Genomic DNA, 13,117 nt, shown 5'->3' on the forward strand with positions numbered 1-13,117 from the left:
ACCTGATATTTTATTCTTGTCAGGACCCATTACTTGGCTTTCAAAATTGCAGTTTGGAAAACACTAACCTATTGAGTTTCAGGGTGAATTGTATTTTTAAATCCCTCTTCCTGTGACATTGTCAATACTATTTTGAGCATAAAATGATAAAATTTTACCTTCTGTGCTTTGCTTGGAAAAGTAGTCTGGGGTCTGAAGTTGACCTTTAGTCTAAAATTAAAGGTGAAAATAATGTATACATCAATCTCTTTATTGATTACTTGATGCTCTTGAGCATGAAGTTATTTTATAGTTTTTAATTTTTAAAATAGACAACTGTGAGTGACTTTTTAAACTTGCCTGTAGTTTTATATTTTTGTCACTTTTTGCCCTGGGAAGGGAGTGGAATGCTAGAATATTGGTGCTACTTTTTATGAAATCTAAGGCACTTTTCAGGAATTATTTAAAAAAAAAAAAAAAACCTGCTCACGAAGTCCATACAGCTACAAATATTTAGTGTCTGTGAATCAAGAAAAGATTATTTGGCTTTGAATTTAATTTTGCATTTAGAGTTCACCTTAGCTATCAACGATTCAAAACAAACCAGGTTTGATATCTCTGAGAAAATTGTACATATTCCAAAATTGTTCCATTGAATTCACCCTTTTAAATCATATTCTCCCATAGGTTCATAAGAAATAGGAGATATTGATAAACTCGTATAAAAAATAATTAGTCCTTGCCACTTTTTTTAATCTTGGGCAAGTGTGTCATTTGTGTATTTACATGTCTGAGCTTTTCTAGTTTCTAAAATGTGAAGAGAAAGATTGAGAACATGTCAGTGTGAAGGTTGCCATATTTTCAGAAATCCATAGAAGAAAACTATTGTCTGCAAAATAAATCAACTCTGGTCATGGAAATATGTTATTTGTACATTTCAGTATTTCTATCCTCTTGTCCATGTACATTCCTTTTCGGATTCCTTAAGCAATAAAACTTGACTTTCCTCTAATACCATGGTGACAAGTAAATAATTTTAATTAAATTAGTTGATAGTTTTAAGCTATTCACTTTTGTGAATTCAGTTCAGTACAAGTAGTGAATGGAGACTGTGAACCAGATAATGGCTCAGTAGTTTGCCTGCATTCTGCTTGCAGCCTTTTGAAGAAGGTGCTCCCTGTTCGGCTTTGAAAACTGAGTTTAGAAGAGATTAAGTGGCTTCCCAGAGGTCACACAGCCTGTAGTGGTGGCACCAGGATTTGAACATGGGTCTGACTCCTGCGCTCATGTGCTTAACCTCTGTGCCCTGCTGCTTCTAATAAAATGGGATATTGCAAGTATGTAGAATGTCACTGGTCTTTTTCACTAGTGTCTGTCAAACACTGCCATTCTGGCTCCATCTATCTCATCTGCCCTGGATTGGAACCGGGCTCCCTTGGGGAGTGATACTTTAGGTAGCATATTGGAAACCACAGAACATAGCATTTATAGATGCTAATTTGTGGAGAAGCATTTTAAAGTAATAATTTTCTGTGACCTCCATAATGTACAGCCAGCCAATTTGATACCTTTGACAATAATTTGGCTGTATCATAACCTATGTTTATTTTATGTTCAATTTTATCTTAAATATTTTTCCTGTGGCAAACAGAATTATGATAATCTTGCAGTATTTCTACCTTGCTTGTTTGTGTTTTTCAATATTTCTGGTGCCTTCTTTCTTTTAACCTTGGCGTTAAAAAAATCATGTTGTACATAAATAAGTTTACATGCTTTAATTTAATGATGTTTTCATATAGTATACTGAATTTTCTAGGCAGAAAGTGCTGAGAAAAGCAGTGTTTGTTCACAGTTATATTTATGCCATAGATTTTTTTTTAAAGAGTATATTCTCAGTGAATAAAACTGATGTTCATGTCATTGTTCTGTTGTTTATACAGTTACTTGATTTTTTTACATGTTCAGATTTCTTATTTTAGTAATGTCATTCTGAATCCTTGTGGATTTCTAATTTTAGCTATTTTGGCAACTATGAGAGATGTTTATTGACTACTAATGATATGGTAATTGTCATCTGCAAAAAGGAAAAGATGTTAGCACCCTTGGGAGAAAGGGGGCTTTTTATTCTTTGACAGCCCATGAGAAAAGTAGGCATGTTCTAATAGATTCAACAGAAAAAGTTTTTTATTCTTGACAAATTTAGCAGCCATTGGGAATATTTCCAGTATGGGAACTGTATCAGGGAAATTGCTGAGACAAAAGAGAATGACTATAACATTCTGCTGGTAACAGTACAAGTTTTTAGAAAGGTGTTTCCCCCCAAATTTTGGATTATGTCATTAAAAAAAAAACTCACTGTCGTCAAATGCTAAAAAAGCATACATGCTCTTTTTAAAGCATTATCAACATATTTTGCTTTGAAATATCAAAGATGGGGAAGAATTTTATACATAGAACTTAATTTCTTAGAACTTTTTTTTTTTTATCTTTTGAAAAATTTCTACCAAAAACTTTAAGGCACTTCTCTCCCTGTGATTTATTTAAATCTTAATAAATTATACATTTCTGCACTTTAGCCATTCATGTGAAAATTATTTGGAGTCATTGAAATAGAATGGTGCTGTGTGGTCTCCTGAGGCCCCAAGTATGTCAAAGAAGTTTCATCCACTCTTAGTTTTACATTTTTCAGTGACTATTATTGATAAAGTAGATAAAGCTGGACAGAAGTCTGTAAAGATTGAAGTAAATGATTCAGATCTGTGTAGAAGTGAAGACTTAATTTATGTAAGGACTCTATATGTTTATGACTAGCTTTTGTGCTTAGTTCCTAGTGGTTTTGGAAAGCTATCTATGAGTTGTAGGCCCCTATTAATTTCTCAGAAATGGCTGTATCTAGGAAAACAAAAACAAAAAACAAAGAACCCAACTGGTATGATCAAACATGTTCAGAAAACTTTGAACATTGTCTGTAAAAACAGTTCACAGTGTATTTTGTCTCTCCTGTTCTACAAACCAGGAGGATTGCCTTTTTATTCATTTTGAGGTTTCCATGATCATCACTGGCTGTAGCTTGATGCTTCATAGACAGGGTGGAAGAACTGGTTACAGTAGAGAGTTTCACTTGTTTTTCTTTCTTTGTGGCCTACGTGAATCAGAATCCAAAGAAAATTTGCACACTTAATATAGGAGAAAAGTACAACGACTTTTGATAGTGTTCAACATTTTTGTAGGGCAATCCTTGACCGTTTTTGCCCAGAAACATAATGGGGTCTTTTTTGTGTATGCCATAAATAAAAAATTAAGAAAACATGAGACAAGGAAATATAGCCTGCACGCAGAAGCCCTTTATTAACCGTTGAAAAAATGACTTGAAGAACCAGGAGAGGTCATAAAGAAAAACCTATTTCTGCCTTTTATTTAGGGAATTTTTGTTTCATTTCGCCACAGTCAAATTTTAATGGTGCTAAGAAGAAATAATTGTAAACTTGGAAAGGGAATTGTGAAGGCTATTTTTATTCCCTGATGTACTCCTATAAATTGTTATTTTTCAGTTTAAATCTTGGTTTCTTTAAGCATGGTACCATTTTTGTGTTGTACGTTTAATGTCACTGTTCCCAGTCAGAGAGGCATGGCAAGCAGAACTCCAAGGACCCACAGGTCTGATGGAGGTAACTCCTCTCCCACAACTGAGGTGTTCCTCAGCCTTTCAGGGGTCAAGAGAGCCCTGGCCTTGGTGTCAAAATAATATTGGCTATGATTTCAGAGCTCATCATGTGACGCACTGTGCTGTATGGTTTCAAGCATTCTTATTTACTCTACAAGGTATACTATGATTTTTCCCTTTCTGTCCAAGCGAAATCTGAGGCACAGGCAGGTCACTGTCTCAAAGCAAAGCCAAGATTTGAAGCCACAATACATCTGACTTCAAAGCATGGCTTGTAACCACTGCTTGCTACTGTGCTCTCGTCCCAATAGCTGTGTGAGCTGAGGTTAATTACTTAGTCCTTTGAATGCTCAGTTTACTCATAAAATGGGCCTTATAATAACAGAGCCCATTTAATGGTCGCAGGATGGCAATAAGCATTAAATGAGATAGTATCTCTGAATGGAGCTGTTTTCAACTACAAGTGAGTTTCTTACATTGGTGATTAAACCTTGTGGAATCACCTAAATAAATGTGCTTAGCAAATGTTGGAAAAAAGAGAAGGGAATACTTCATACCTGAGATTGCATCTTTATATTTCTTTAATATATCACATTAATCAAGTAGATAAAGACAACCAGACTCTAGGTACTGACATTTCCTAATCTTTAGCAATTGTTAGTGAACATTACACGTAGCCACGAGGTGGGTCAACTACCTCGTGGTAGACGGTCAGCATGTTCTGACCGTCTTACAAGCCTTTAACTGCAGATGGGTGAAGGGGCTCCATTTCCTGTCTAGAATCCCCTTACCAGTCTTCCACAGAAGAACAAAAGTATTATATATACTTATGTGATGTACCACAGAAAAGCCTAAGTATTCCCCCAAAGTCTCAAGCCCTTTGATCTGGGAATTTACTTAACAGAGCCAATACTTCAGAATCACCCTCTACTGGTTGTTCTGTTTTTTGCCATATGATCTGCTCCTGCTGGATAAGTGTGAATCTCTTAGTGTGAATCTCTTTATGCAAAATGAGATTTTTCTCCTTGTTTTAACAATTCTGTTAAAATTGTTAAATTGTGGTCAGTGAATTATGCTTTAGGGTGTGACAAAAGGAAAACATTTTAAATAGAAAAATTAATGAAACTATTTTTCATAAAGAATATATTTGGAGGACACTGGAATTAGCACTTGAATAGACATATCACTAGTACAAATTATGTGAAATAAACGCATTGTTCATGGGTTTGGTGTTTCTGCGTAAAAGGCCGAAAATATTTAAAAGCAAGCTGTCATTTTCTCCAACTCTTTGTAAAATTATCATCCAAGTGTGTGAAAAGAATCACGTTAAAACTCTTAAACATTTCTTTTTTAGTGGGTTCTACTGTAATTATTTAAGCAAACATATTGATTTATTGAACATTCAGGAAGATAAAGTTTTGGGAGTTTTTTGGCCACGCCGCTCGGCAGGAGGGAATCCTAGTTCCCCCACCAGGGATCAAACCTGCACCCCCTGCACTGGAAGTGCGGAGTCCCAACCACTGGACCTCCAGGGGAGTCTAAGATAAAAATGTTTTAAACACTCAGATTGAAAATATACATGTTTTAGGATGGCACCTTCCCTCTCTTGCTTCCCCTCCTCACTTCGGACTTTACTCCACTATTAAAGTGACCAGAGGGAGACTTTCTCCTTTGCGACTCTTTCCACATCTCTATTTTACACTGCCTCAGGACATCATCTCTCTATTCGTAAACCTGCAGGATTTTGTCTTCTTTTTTTTTTTTAACCTATTCCCTGTAACAAAGGATTCCCCTTCAGGAAGAAAGGAGGTCATAGCAACAGGCTTCTCTCAGGGATCGCCAGGGGCACCATGCTTAATTCACTGCCATGATGGTACCATGCTTGAAGAAACCAAGATTCTTTCTTATTGTTGGAATGACTAACCTAATGTGAATACCCAGAAGCCATGGGCGGAGTTGCACTTCAAATTTAAAATTAAAGCAGGGGGATAGCAGGTGCGAACTTTTTGGTACTGGCTCTATCTGGACTAGATCTGGAACATTAGGTGAAGGGACCTTTTCCACGGGTAATGAATATTACCTGTGGATTCCATTCTAATACTACACTGTAACCCCAAAGGGTAAGCACAGCAGAAGAAAAATGAGCCTCTCTTATAATCCACACACAGAGCTTTTTTCAGGCAACAAACCTAAGAATTATGAAATCATTCAAACCTTTACAATGTTATAGTACTTTTCACCCTGGAATAACAGGTTATGAGAGAGACTGGGGCGTTTATGGAAGAAAAGATCATTTACTGTTGTCACTATGCATTGGTGCTTATACTAAAAAGTAACTTACAGAATTTTTGAAGAACTTAGCACCAACTGCATTGTGTCAGGAACAAATGAGTGTCATCTGCCCATTTGTTTAAGGAGTATATTAACTTACACGATAAACACAGAGGGAAGATTCTTTCCCCTCATATGAGTTTATTTTGCGTAAACTTATCAGTTCAGATTTTTATAAGAATTATCTCCTTCTTTCAAGCAATAAGAGCCTGGCAACACTGGGAAGAAGAGAAATTCTGGAATAGCTCTTTAATTTTCTTCCTTTCTCCCACTAGCTGGTTTAATTGTTATTGCAGTACACTCTGCAGGTATTTTAGTAATGGGTGTAATTCTGGACGTTGCTTTTTAAAGGTGATAGTATCTGTCCTAAAGGAAAAATACCTGAGCAGAAGCTTGTGCAGATCACTGAAATGGAAGAGTGGTCTGGAAATTGTAATTTTGAATAGCTTCATAGGCAAATTAGAACATTTTGCTTTAATGTGGTACAAAACGTGAGTATTACCAAGTTTGGGTAATTAGCAAATATTTATCTCTTCCACCTTTTTTCATTTTTATGGTTTATAGAGTGTGATTCTCCTTCAGATTAATTCCATTCTGCACTGTGAGAGTTTATGTGTTTTTACAGATCACATGGCAAATAAGCACGTCCTTCAGGTTAGAAATGTGTAGAGAGAGAAATGGAAATGTGACCAGTGTGGGTAGAAAGACCTAAATATACTGTTGCCGTATATCTGAGTGGCTCTTTGGATTCAGTTGGTCTGAGTACAGAAAGCAGTGCCAGTTACATGGCCCGACAGGTCGTGTTGTTTAATAAAACATAGAAGTGACACAGAAAGCTTTGGCAGCATGTGGGTTTGATTTTGTTAGTACAGCTAAGGGTGTGTACGCTTTGCCCAGCTCCTGCATGTTTTCCCCACGTTGGACAAATGAGCTAGTGTGCTACTTCCAGAGAGCTTGGTTTTAGGTAATAGGCTCTCCTCTCTTTGTGGTATTTCTTTCTTTTTTAAAAAAAAAATTTTTTATTTATTTATTTATTTTTGGCTGCATTGGGTCTTCGTTGCTGTGCGCGGGCTTTCTCTAGTTGCGGCGAGCGGGGGCTACTCTTCCTTGCGTTGCGCCGGCTTCTCATTGCAGTGGCTTCCCTTGTTGCGGAGCACAGGCTCTAGGCGCGAGGGCTTCAATAGTTGTGGTGCATGGGCTCAGTAGTTGTGGCTCATGGGCTCTAGAGCTCAGGCTCAGTAGTTGTGGCGCACGGGCTTAGTTGCTCCGTGGCATGTGGGATCTTCCCGGACCAGGGCTCGAACCCGTGTCCCCTGCATTGGCAGGCGGATTCTTAACCACCACGTCACCAGGGAAGTCCGTCTTTGTGGTATTTCTATTTTAATTCCACAACCTGGTGACTGGTCCAGGGTTCATTGATGCTAAAGGAGTAGGTGCAGGGGATGGTGGAAAGCAGCAGAAGGATGGATACTAAAGGAATCTGTTATCCTTGTCTTGTTTCATGTCTATTTCCTCTACTATTTGTGTGGGTTCTTGGCTGAAGCCATCTCAGCTGAGTAGGCACAGAGGGGAAAACGGACAGAGGTGTTAAAGAGAGGTTGATTGTGGCGGCAGGGCGGATTCTTGCCAGTGAGAGAGATTCTTGTGTGAGAGGGGAGACAGTCATTCTGGCCCACAGGAGAACATGATGCTGGTCTGCTGCAGCGAGGGCAGGGTCTACCCTGCCCCACCCGGTGGGTGACGCATAATTACCTGAGCAGCACGCTCTGCTCTTGTGCATGTATTGTGCGAGCTACTGAAAATAGCACCCCGCCCCTTATTTTTTCTGGTAAGTAAAGCAGTATTTCAACCACATTCACTAACGGCCCATCAGTGGCACTCACTCATTCGAGACACCCGCAGAGATTAGACAGGATGCCGGTTTATGCCCCAGCCATATAACTCCTCTTCTCTCCATGCAAGAAAACATTAGAGAGCGCGAGTGAGGGAGAGTGACTTCATTATAGGGGATAACCTCAAGTCCACCCTAATTTATGACAGCAGATCTTTCATAAATGTGGACACTCTAAATCACAGCAAATTATGCGAGACATGCAAATGTGCTCTGACACAAGGTGTTGAGAATCCCTGCCTTGGAGTAGAAGCTCCAACATCTGATTGCACACCAGAAGGTTCTGGGGAACTTTAAAAAATACAGGTTACTGGGCTGCAGCTATGAAGATTCTATTTCTGTAATCCTAGAGAGGGGCTTGAGTATACACACACACACACACACACACACACACACACTCAAATAAGTATATTTTTAAATTTAAATTAAAACTTTTTTAACTTCCCCAAGTGATTCTGGCAGGCAGCATGAGAAGTACTTCCTAGGATCACTCCATATATTGATGAGGTATATTTCAACAGGCAGGACATCCCAAAGAGGGGTCATTCCCTGTGACCCTTTGGATCCAAGGTCTGAGTGCTGCAAGGGCCTTTGAAAAGATCTCATCCGTAGTCTCCAGCGTGGGTCGGGAGAGGGGCACTGGAAAAAGGACAGGGTTAGAAAACCAGTCTCCTACCAGCTCCCATATTGGTCCCCATGTTGACACAACCATTTTGCACACCTTCTGTGGAACATGAGGGGAACTGTGTTCTGCTCAAAGGATGATGAGAAACATCATCATGACTGAGACTATGAGTTAGCAGGCAAGGTGGAGCTGTCACTATCCATCCATCACAAAAGCTGTGGCCAGACAGAATGTGAATTGTGTGTAGAAGACCAAGTCCTGTCATTCCGTAAACTGGGTTGTCCTGAGAATTCATTTTATAACCTTTTGACTTGGGTCCTCTTATTATTCTATTTTGCCAATGAGGAAATTGAGGTACTGAGAGGCCAGCTTGTCCAAGTTAAAAAGCTATTAAGTGGAAGAGCCAGGTTTTAAATCCAGATGGTCCAGCTCTCAGAAATGTCCCCATTTTAACAGCAACTCCCATGGTGCGGCTCACAGAACTGCAGGGGCTGCCTTAACACAAAGTTTGCAACTCAGAAAAGGAGCCAATAGATTTTGTATGAAGGCAAAAATGGAGCTTTGAATCATTTCAGAATTGGATATGATGATTTAGAAATTTACAGCCTTACTAGTTATATAACCTCCATGAAAGAGGCTGCTTTTAAAATATTTACTGGAAATTGGGCAGTTTTCTAAATGCTGTTTTCAAGAGGGACAGGCTCATTCTTTTCGTTCTCCAGTATTAGCTTTAGCCCTCTACATTAATCTCGTATTATTATTGCTTAATATAATCCTTAAATATTGGAAAATGTGAACAGAACTTGCGCTGGTAATTTTATTGTGCCTTGCAGTTTAAACAAACATTGTCTCGGGGGCAGTGATGTATCCCCTGTTTTTGTTTCCTGTCATCGCTATATATTTATGTATTTTTTCTATTTGTGCCTCTTTTATACTCATTCTATTCTTCAAGATTGTCTTTATGAAGATACATCTGTTTAGCTTTGGTGATTAGCAGAAACATTAGCAGACCTACTGTTTCAGAGCATAAATAATTAATGGCTGTTCCTCATTAATTTCTTCTGAAACCGACTCTTGTTAGACTACCGTTAGATATATTTCTTGAATTAAGAGAAGACCTAAGGAAAAGGGACTCACTGTCTATTTTGAAAACAGATCATTTACTTTTGATGGAAAATTATGACATTTGAGTTCATAGATGAACAAAAAGAAACCTCTTTTAATGAGATACGACATATGTCTTTCGTTTGCTAAGGGCCTTGCATCACAAGTTGTCTGTTCTGTGACCTGTTTCCCTCATTTCCACACAAACCTGCCTTTTTTTTTTAAATTTAATGCAAGTAGTAACTATTTATTGTATTGAAATATTTATAAAATATTACAACACACCTGCCTTTTCATCAAACAAATCCAAAACCCAAAGGTCCCCTCTGTCTCTGCATTGATCCCTTTCTTCCCTTTGCTGTGAAATGGCCCTGTGTCATTACCAGCTGGGGGCTTCCTCTCGGTTGATAAGCAGACAGAACCCTTGCCCCAGTTTAGTCTTTAGTTCCCTCCCTTGCTATTTATTAATGCACACGCACTTTAAATCTGTTCAAATTAATGGGCAGACAATAAAAATATAGGTTCTGAGGGAAATAGCCCAGTAAAATACTTCCCTAAGCTCTTTAGCCTAATTAATAGTTACATTTCCTTCTATAAAAAAAATCAAATGCACATCAGGGTTTGTGTGGTTCTGACACCCAGAATAGGCAAAGCTTCCCCCCGCCCCAAATATCAACAAAGTACCCTCTTGGGCTTCCCAAGGATCTTCAGAAATTATTCAGCCTAGCTCTAAACTGGGCTACGCTTCACCCAACCAAAGGCAAATTGTGGTTGATTTAAAAACACAACAAAAAAGCTAGTAGAATAAGTTTACAATACAGAAGTAAGTGCCTCCAATGTAGTGATAAAGTATATCTCCTTTATGGCTTTGCTAAAATTCTAAGTAATGGCAACCACTGCAAGCAAGGAAAGCTGTGTTTCTTAGATGTTTTCTTAGCCATGGTGGCCTCTGAAGATTTATCCCAAAGTAACAGTGCCAGGCACTGAAACCAAGCAGAACCCTATGGTCTTTGCCCCCCATGTCCTCCACCTGCCTTTTGTCTGTGGAAAAATTTTAGCAAAAGAATAAGTTTAATCAGAGAAGTGAGAAAATGCAGAAACAGAGGAAAACTGTCAAAGGAGACTAAATAATAATAGTTTTGTCATTAAGCATAGTCAAGGCCCTTTAGTTCCTTCTCAAGGGCTGTTAGATAATATTCTGAGCCACATCCTGTGAGCTGTCTTGTAGATGCTGAAAACCCCACCAGGTAGAAAAAGTTAACTACATGATGACCAGGCTGTAGCCATGACATAAGCTGCCACAGTTCCGGGAATTGGCCTCAAAGAAATGGAAACAAACCGACCCTGGAACTGAAGATTAACTGTACCTAAATAATCGAGATGACGCTGGTCAGACCACCGATGACCAATTTCAAGATGACGGTCAGAGCTGACTGTACTGTTTCTGCATGTAGCCCCCTCCCTCTGTCTATAAAAGCTCTTGCCCCCTGATTGTCAGTGGGGGGAGGTCGGCCTCTGGACAGGCGACTGCCCTCCCCCTGCAGTTGCCAGTATCCAAAATAAAGCAAACTTTCCATTCCACCAGCCTTTGCCTCTTTATTGGTTTTTATGTGGCGAGCAGCCGGACCCCACTTTCTGTTACAGTACTAATGAGAAATGTTGGTGTCAACCTGAAAAACCAGCACTATTAGTAGACTGATTAAATAAATTATAGTTTGGCAATACAGCTGAATAGACCCATCCATTATAAATAATGTTGTCGTAATGAAAATAGCTAACTTTTTGAGCACATTAAGCATAGTGCTAAGTGTTAAATAATAGTTTTAAAGGACGTTTTAAAAATGTTTCATTGAATTTTACAATAATCCTTAAGGTGCATATTATTATCCCCACTTTACAGATGAGAAACTAAAGCACAGAGAGATTAAATAATACGCCCAGGGTCACACAGTGAAGAAATGGCAGAACTCGGCTATGAATCCAGGTAAGATGAAATAAAATTGTCCAAATGGATTGTTAAGGGAGAAAAAGACATCATGGAACTGATTATCTAGTTAGTTCCCAGTTTAATTGACAAAAGAAGACAGTTTTTATTTTCTTCTTTTACTAGAGATCATATATCACTTTTGCATTTTTGTAATTGGAGAAAAATTACTTTGACATTTGAGATAAAATATGTTGGGTTATATTTGACATAAAGTGTGTTGGCTATTTATAGGACTACACCACAATGTCTATTTAGTGTCTACTTAATGACATTGAGACGGCATTCCTTTTTTTGAGCCTGCTGTCTAAATTCAGAAAAGACTAGGCAGCTCATTGAAAAAACTCTGGAGAAAAGCATAAAGCCCTAGTTTTCTGTGAAATTTGTTTCCACTATAATTTAGAATTGGTTCATAAAGAAAAAACTAGGCGATAACTCTCAGCTGTCTAACCAACTGCAACATAGCTGGCAGGCTGTGGCTGAGAGCCCTCATGGCAAGAGTTGGGTGAAGGTGCACGACAGGGGAAGTGCACACCAGCACACTCACAACTCCAACGCGATATTGGTTTCTTTAATAAATGGTGCCTTAGAGTTGTATTGAAGTGAATATACATTATTAGCATCGCTTACCATGTTTACGATCCACTCCACATCAAAGTGCCGTAGAAAGCAGAGTTAGTACCAGTTAATATCCAATGGCTCATCAAACTTTAATTTGTATTTGCTTTCCCCTGATTGATACATCTTTTATAACTGAAAGGCTCCATCTCTTTATAACATATGCTATCATTCGAGGCACTTGTTTTAATCACTCTGTAAACCAACATGAAATTGTCTAATAATTCACCCAGATTTTGTCACAAGTGCCTGAAGTTACAGCTGTCTTTTAGAAGAAGCAGTGGTCCTCCTCAGAACATTTGGAATTATTGAAACAGTGGGTCAGATCCCTGGCTAGGAAGCAATCTTGTCCAACTGATTGATGAATAAAATACTGATTTTTTCAGAGGCGTGAAGTTTATTTCCTTTTTTCACCCAGTGGTTTGGAGTTTGGTAGCACAGCCGCAGAATAGAATTAATAGCTGCAGAGCTGTTGGAGTAGGTTTGGGGGGAAGGTTGCAGTTGAGAGGTGTCACCTGTCAGCTTGGTCCTGCAATAGCAATTTTCAGTAGCTACTCATTCACAGCCAGTGCTGATTTGGATTGGACATAAGGTAAAAACAAACAAACAAAACCAGTTATCTTTCATGTTACCTTCTATTAGGCCTTCTACAGATAGTGAATAAAGAACCATGCAGGAGGCTTCTTTTTGTCTGGCTGTCAACAGCTTGAGGGTTCTCCAGGGCACCGGAGGGGATTGCCTGCACACAGAGTGACCTACGAGACCCTGGCCCTTCCCCTTCCCCTTCCCTCAGAGCCCAGGCAAGCCTTCTTTGTGTCTAGGTCACTGCCATGTTTTAAAGGTTCCTGCTCTATTAGAAAATAAAAGAAGTAACCAACATGAAAATGTGAAATCGGCATATTTAAAATCTGGGTGAGAGTC

General features: G+C 38.8%; 1 protein-coding gene across 1 annotated transcript in view; it reads left to right on the top strand.

Annotated features, from left to right (window-relative positions):
* Positions 1-11,521, top strand: part of RBM27 (RNA binding motif protein 27) — an 83,995-nt gene extending 72,474 nt beyond the window's left edge. Inside the window, exon 20 of the mRNA XM_029217173.1 lies at positions 11,495-11,521. Within this exon, the coding sequence (XP_029073006.1) occupies positions 11,495-11,506 (12 nt within the window). The 3' untranslated portion in view covers positions 11,507-11,521. The remainder of the gene's footprint in view (positions 1-11,494) is intronic.
* The last annotated feature ends 1,596 nt before the right edge of the window (positions 11,522-13,117 follow it).

The sequence above is a fragment of the Monodon monoceros genome, unplaced genomic scaffold, assembly GCF_005190385.1.
Source record: "Monodon monoceros isolate NGI ecotype Baffin Bay Population unplaced genomic scaffold, NGI_Narwhal_1 Super_Scaffold_12, whole genome shotgun sequence".
In the NCBI taxonomy this organism is placed as follows: domain Eukaryota; kingdom Metazoa; phylum Chordata; class Mammalia; order Artiodactyla; family Monodontidae; genus Monodon; species Monodon monoceros.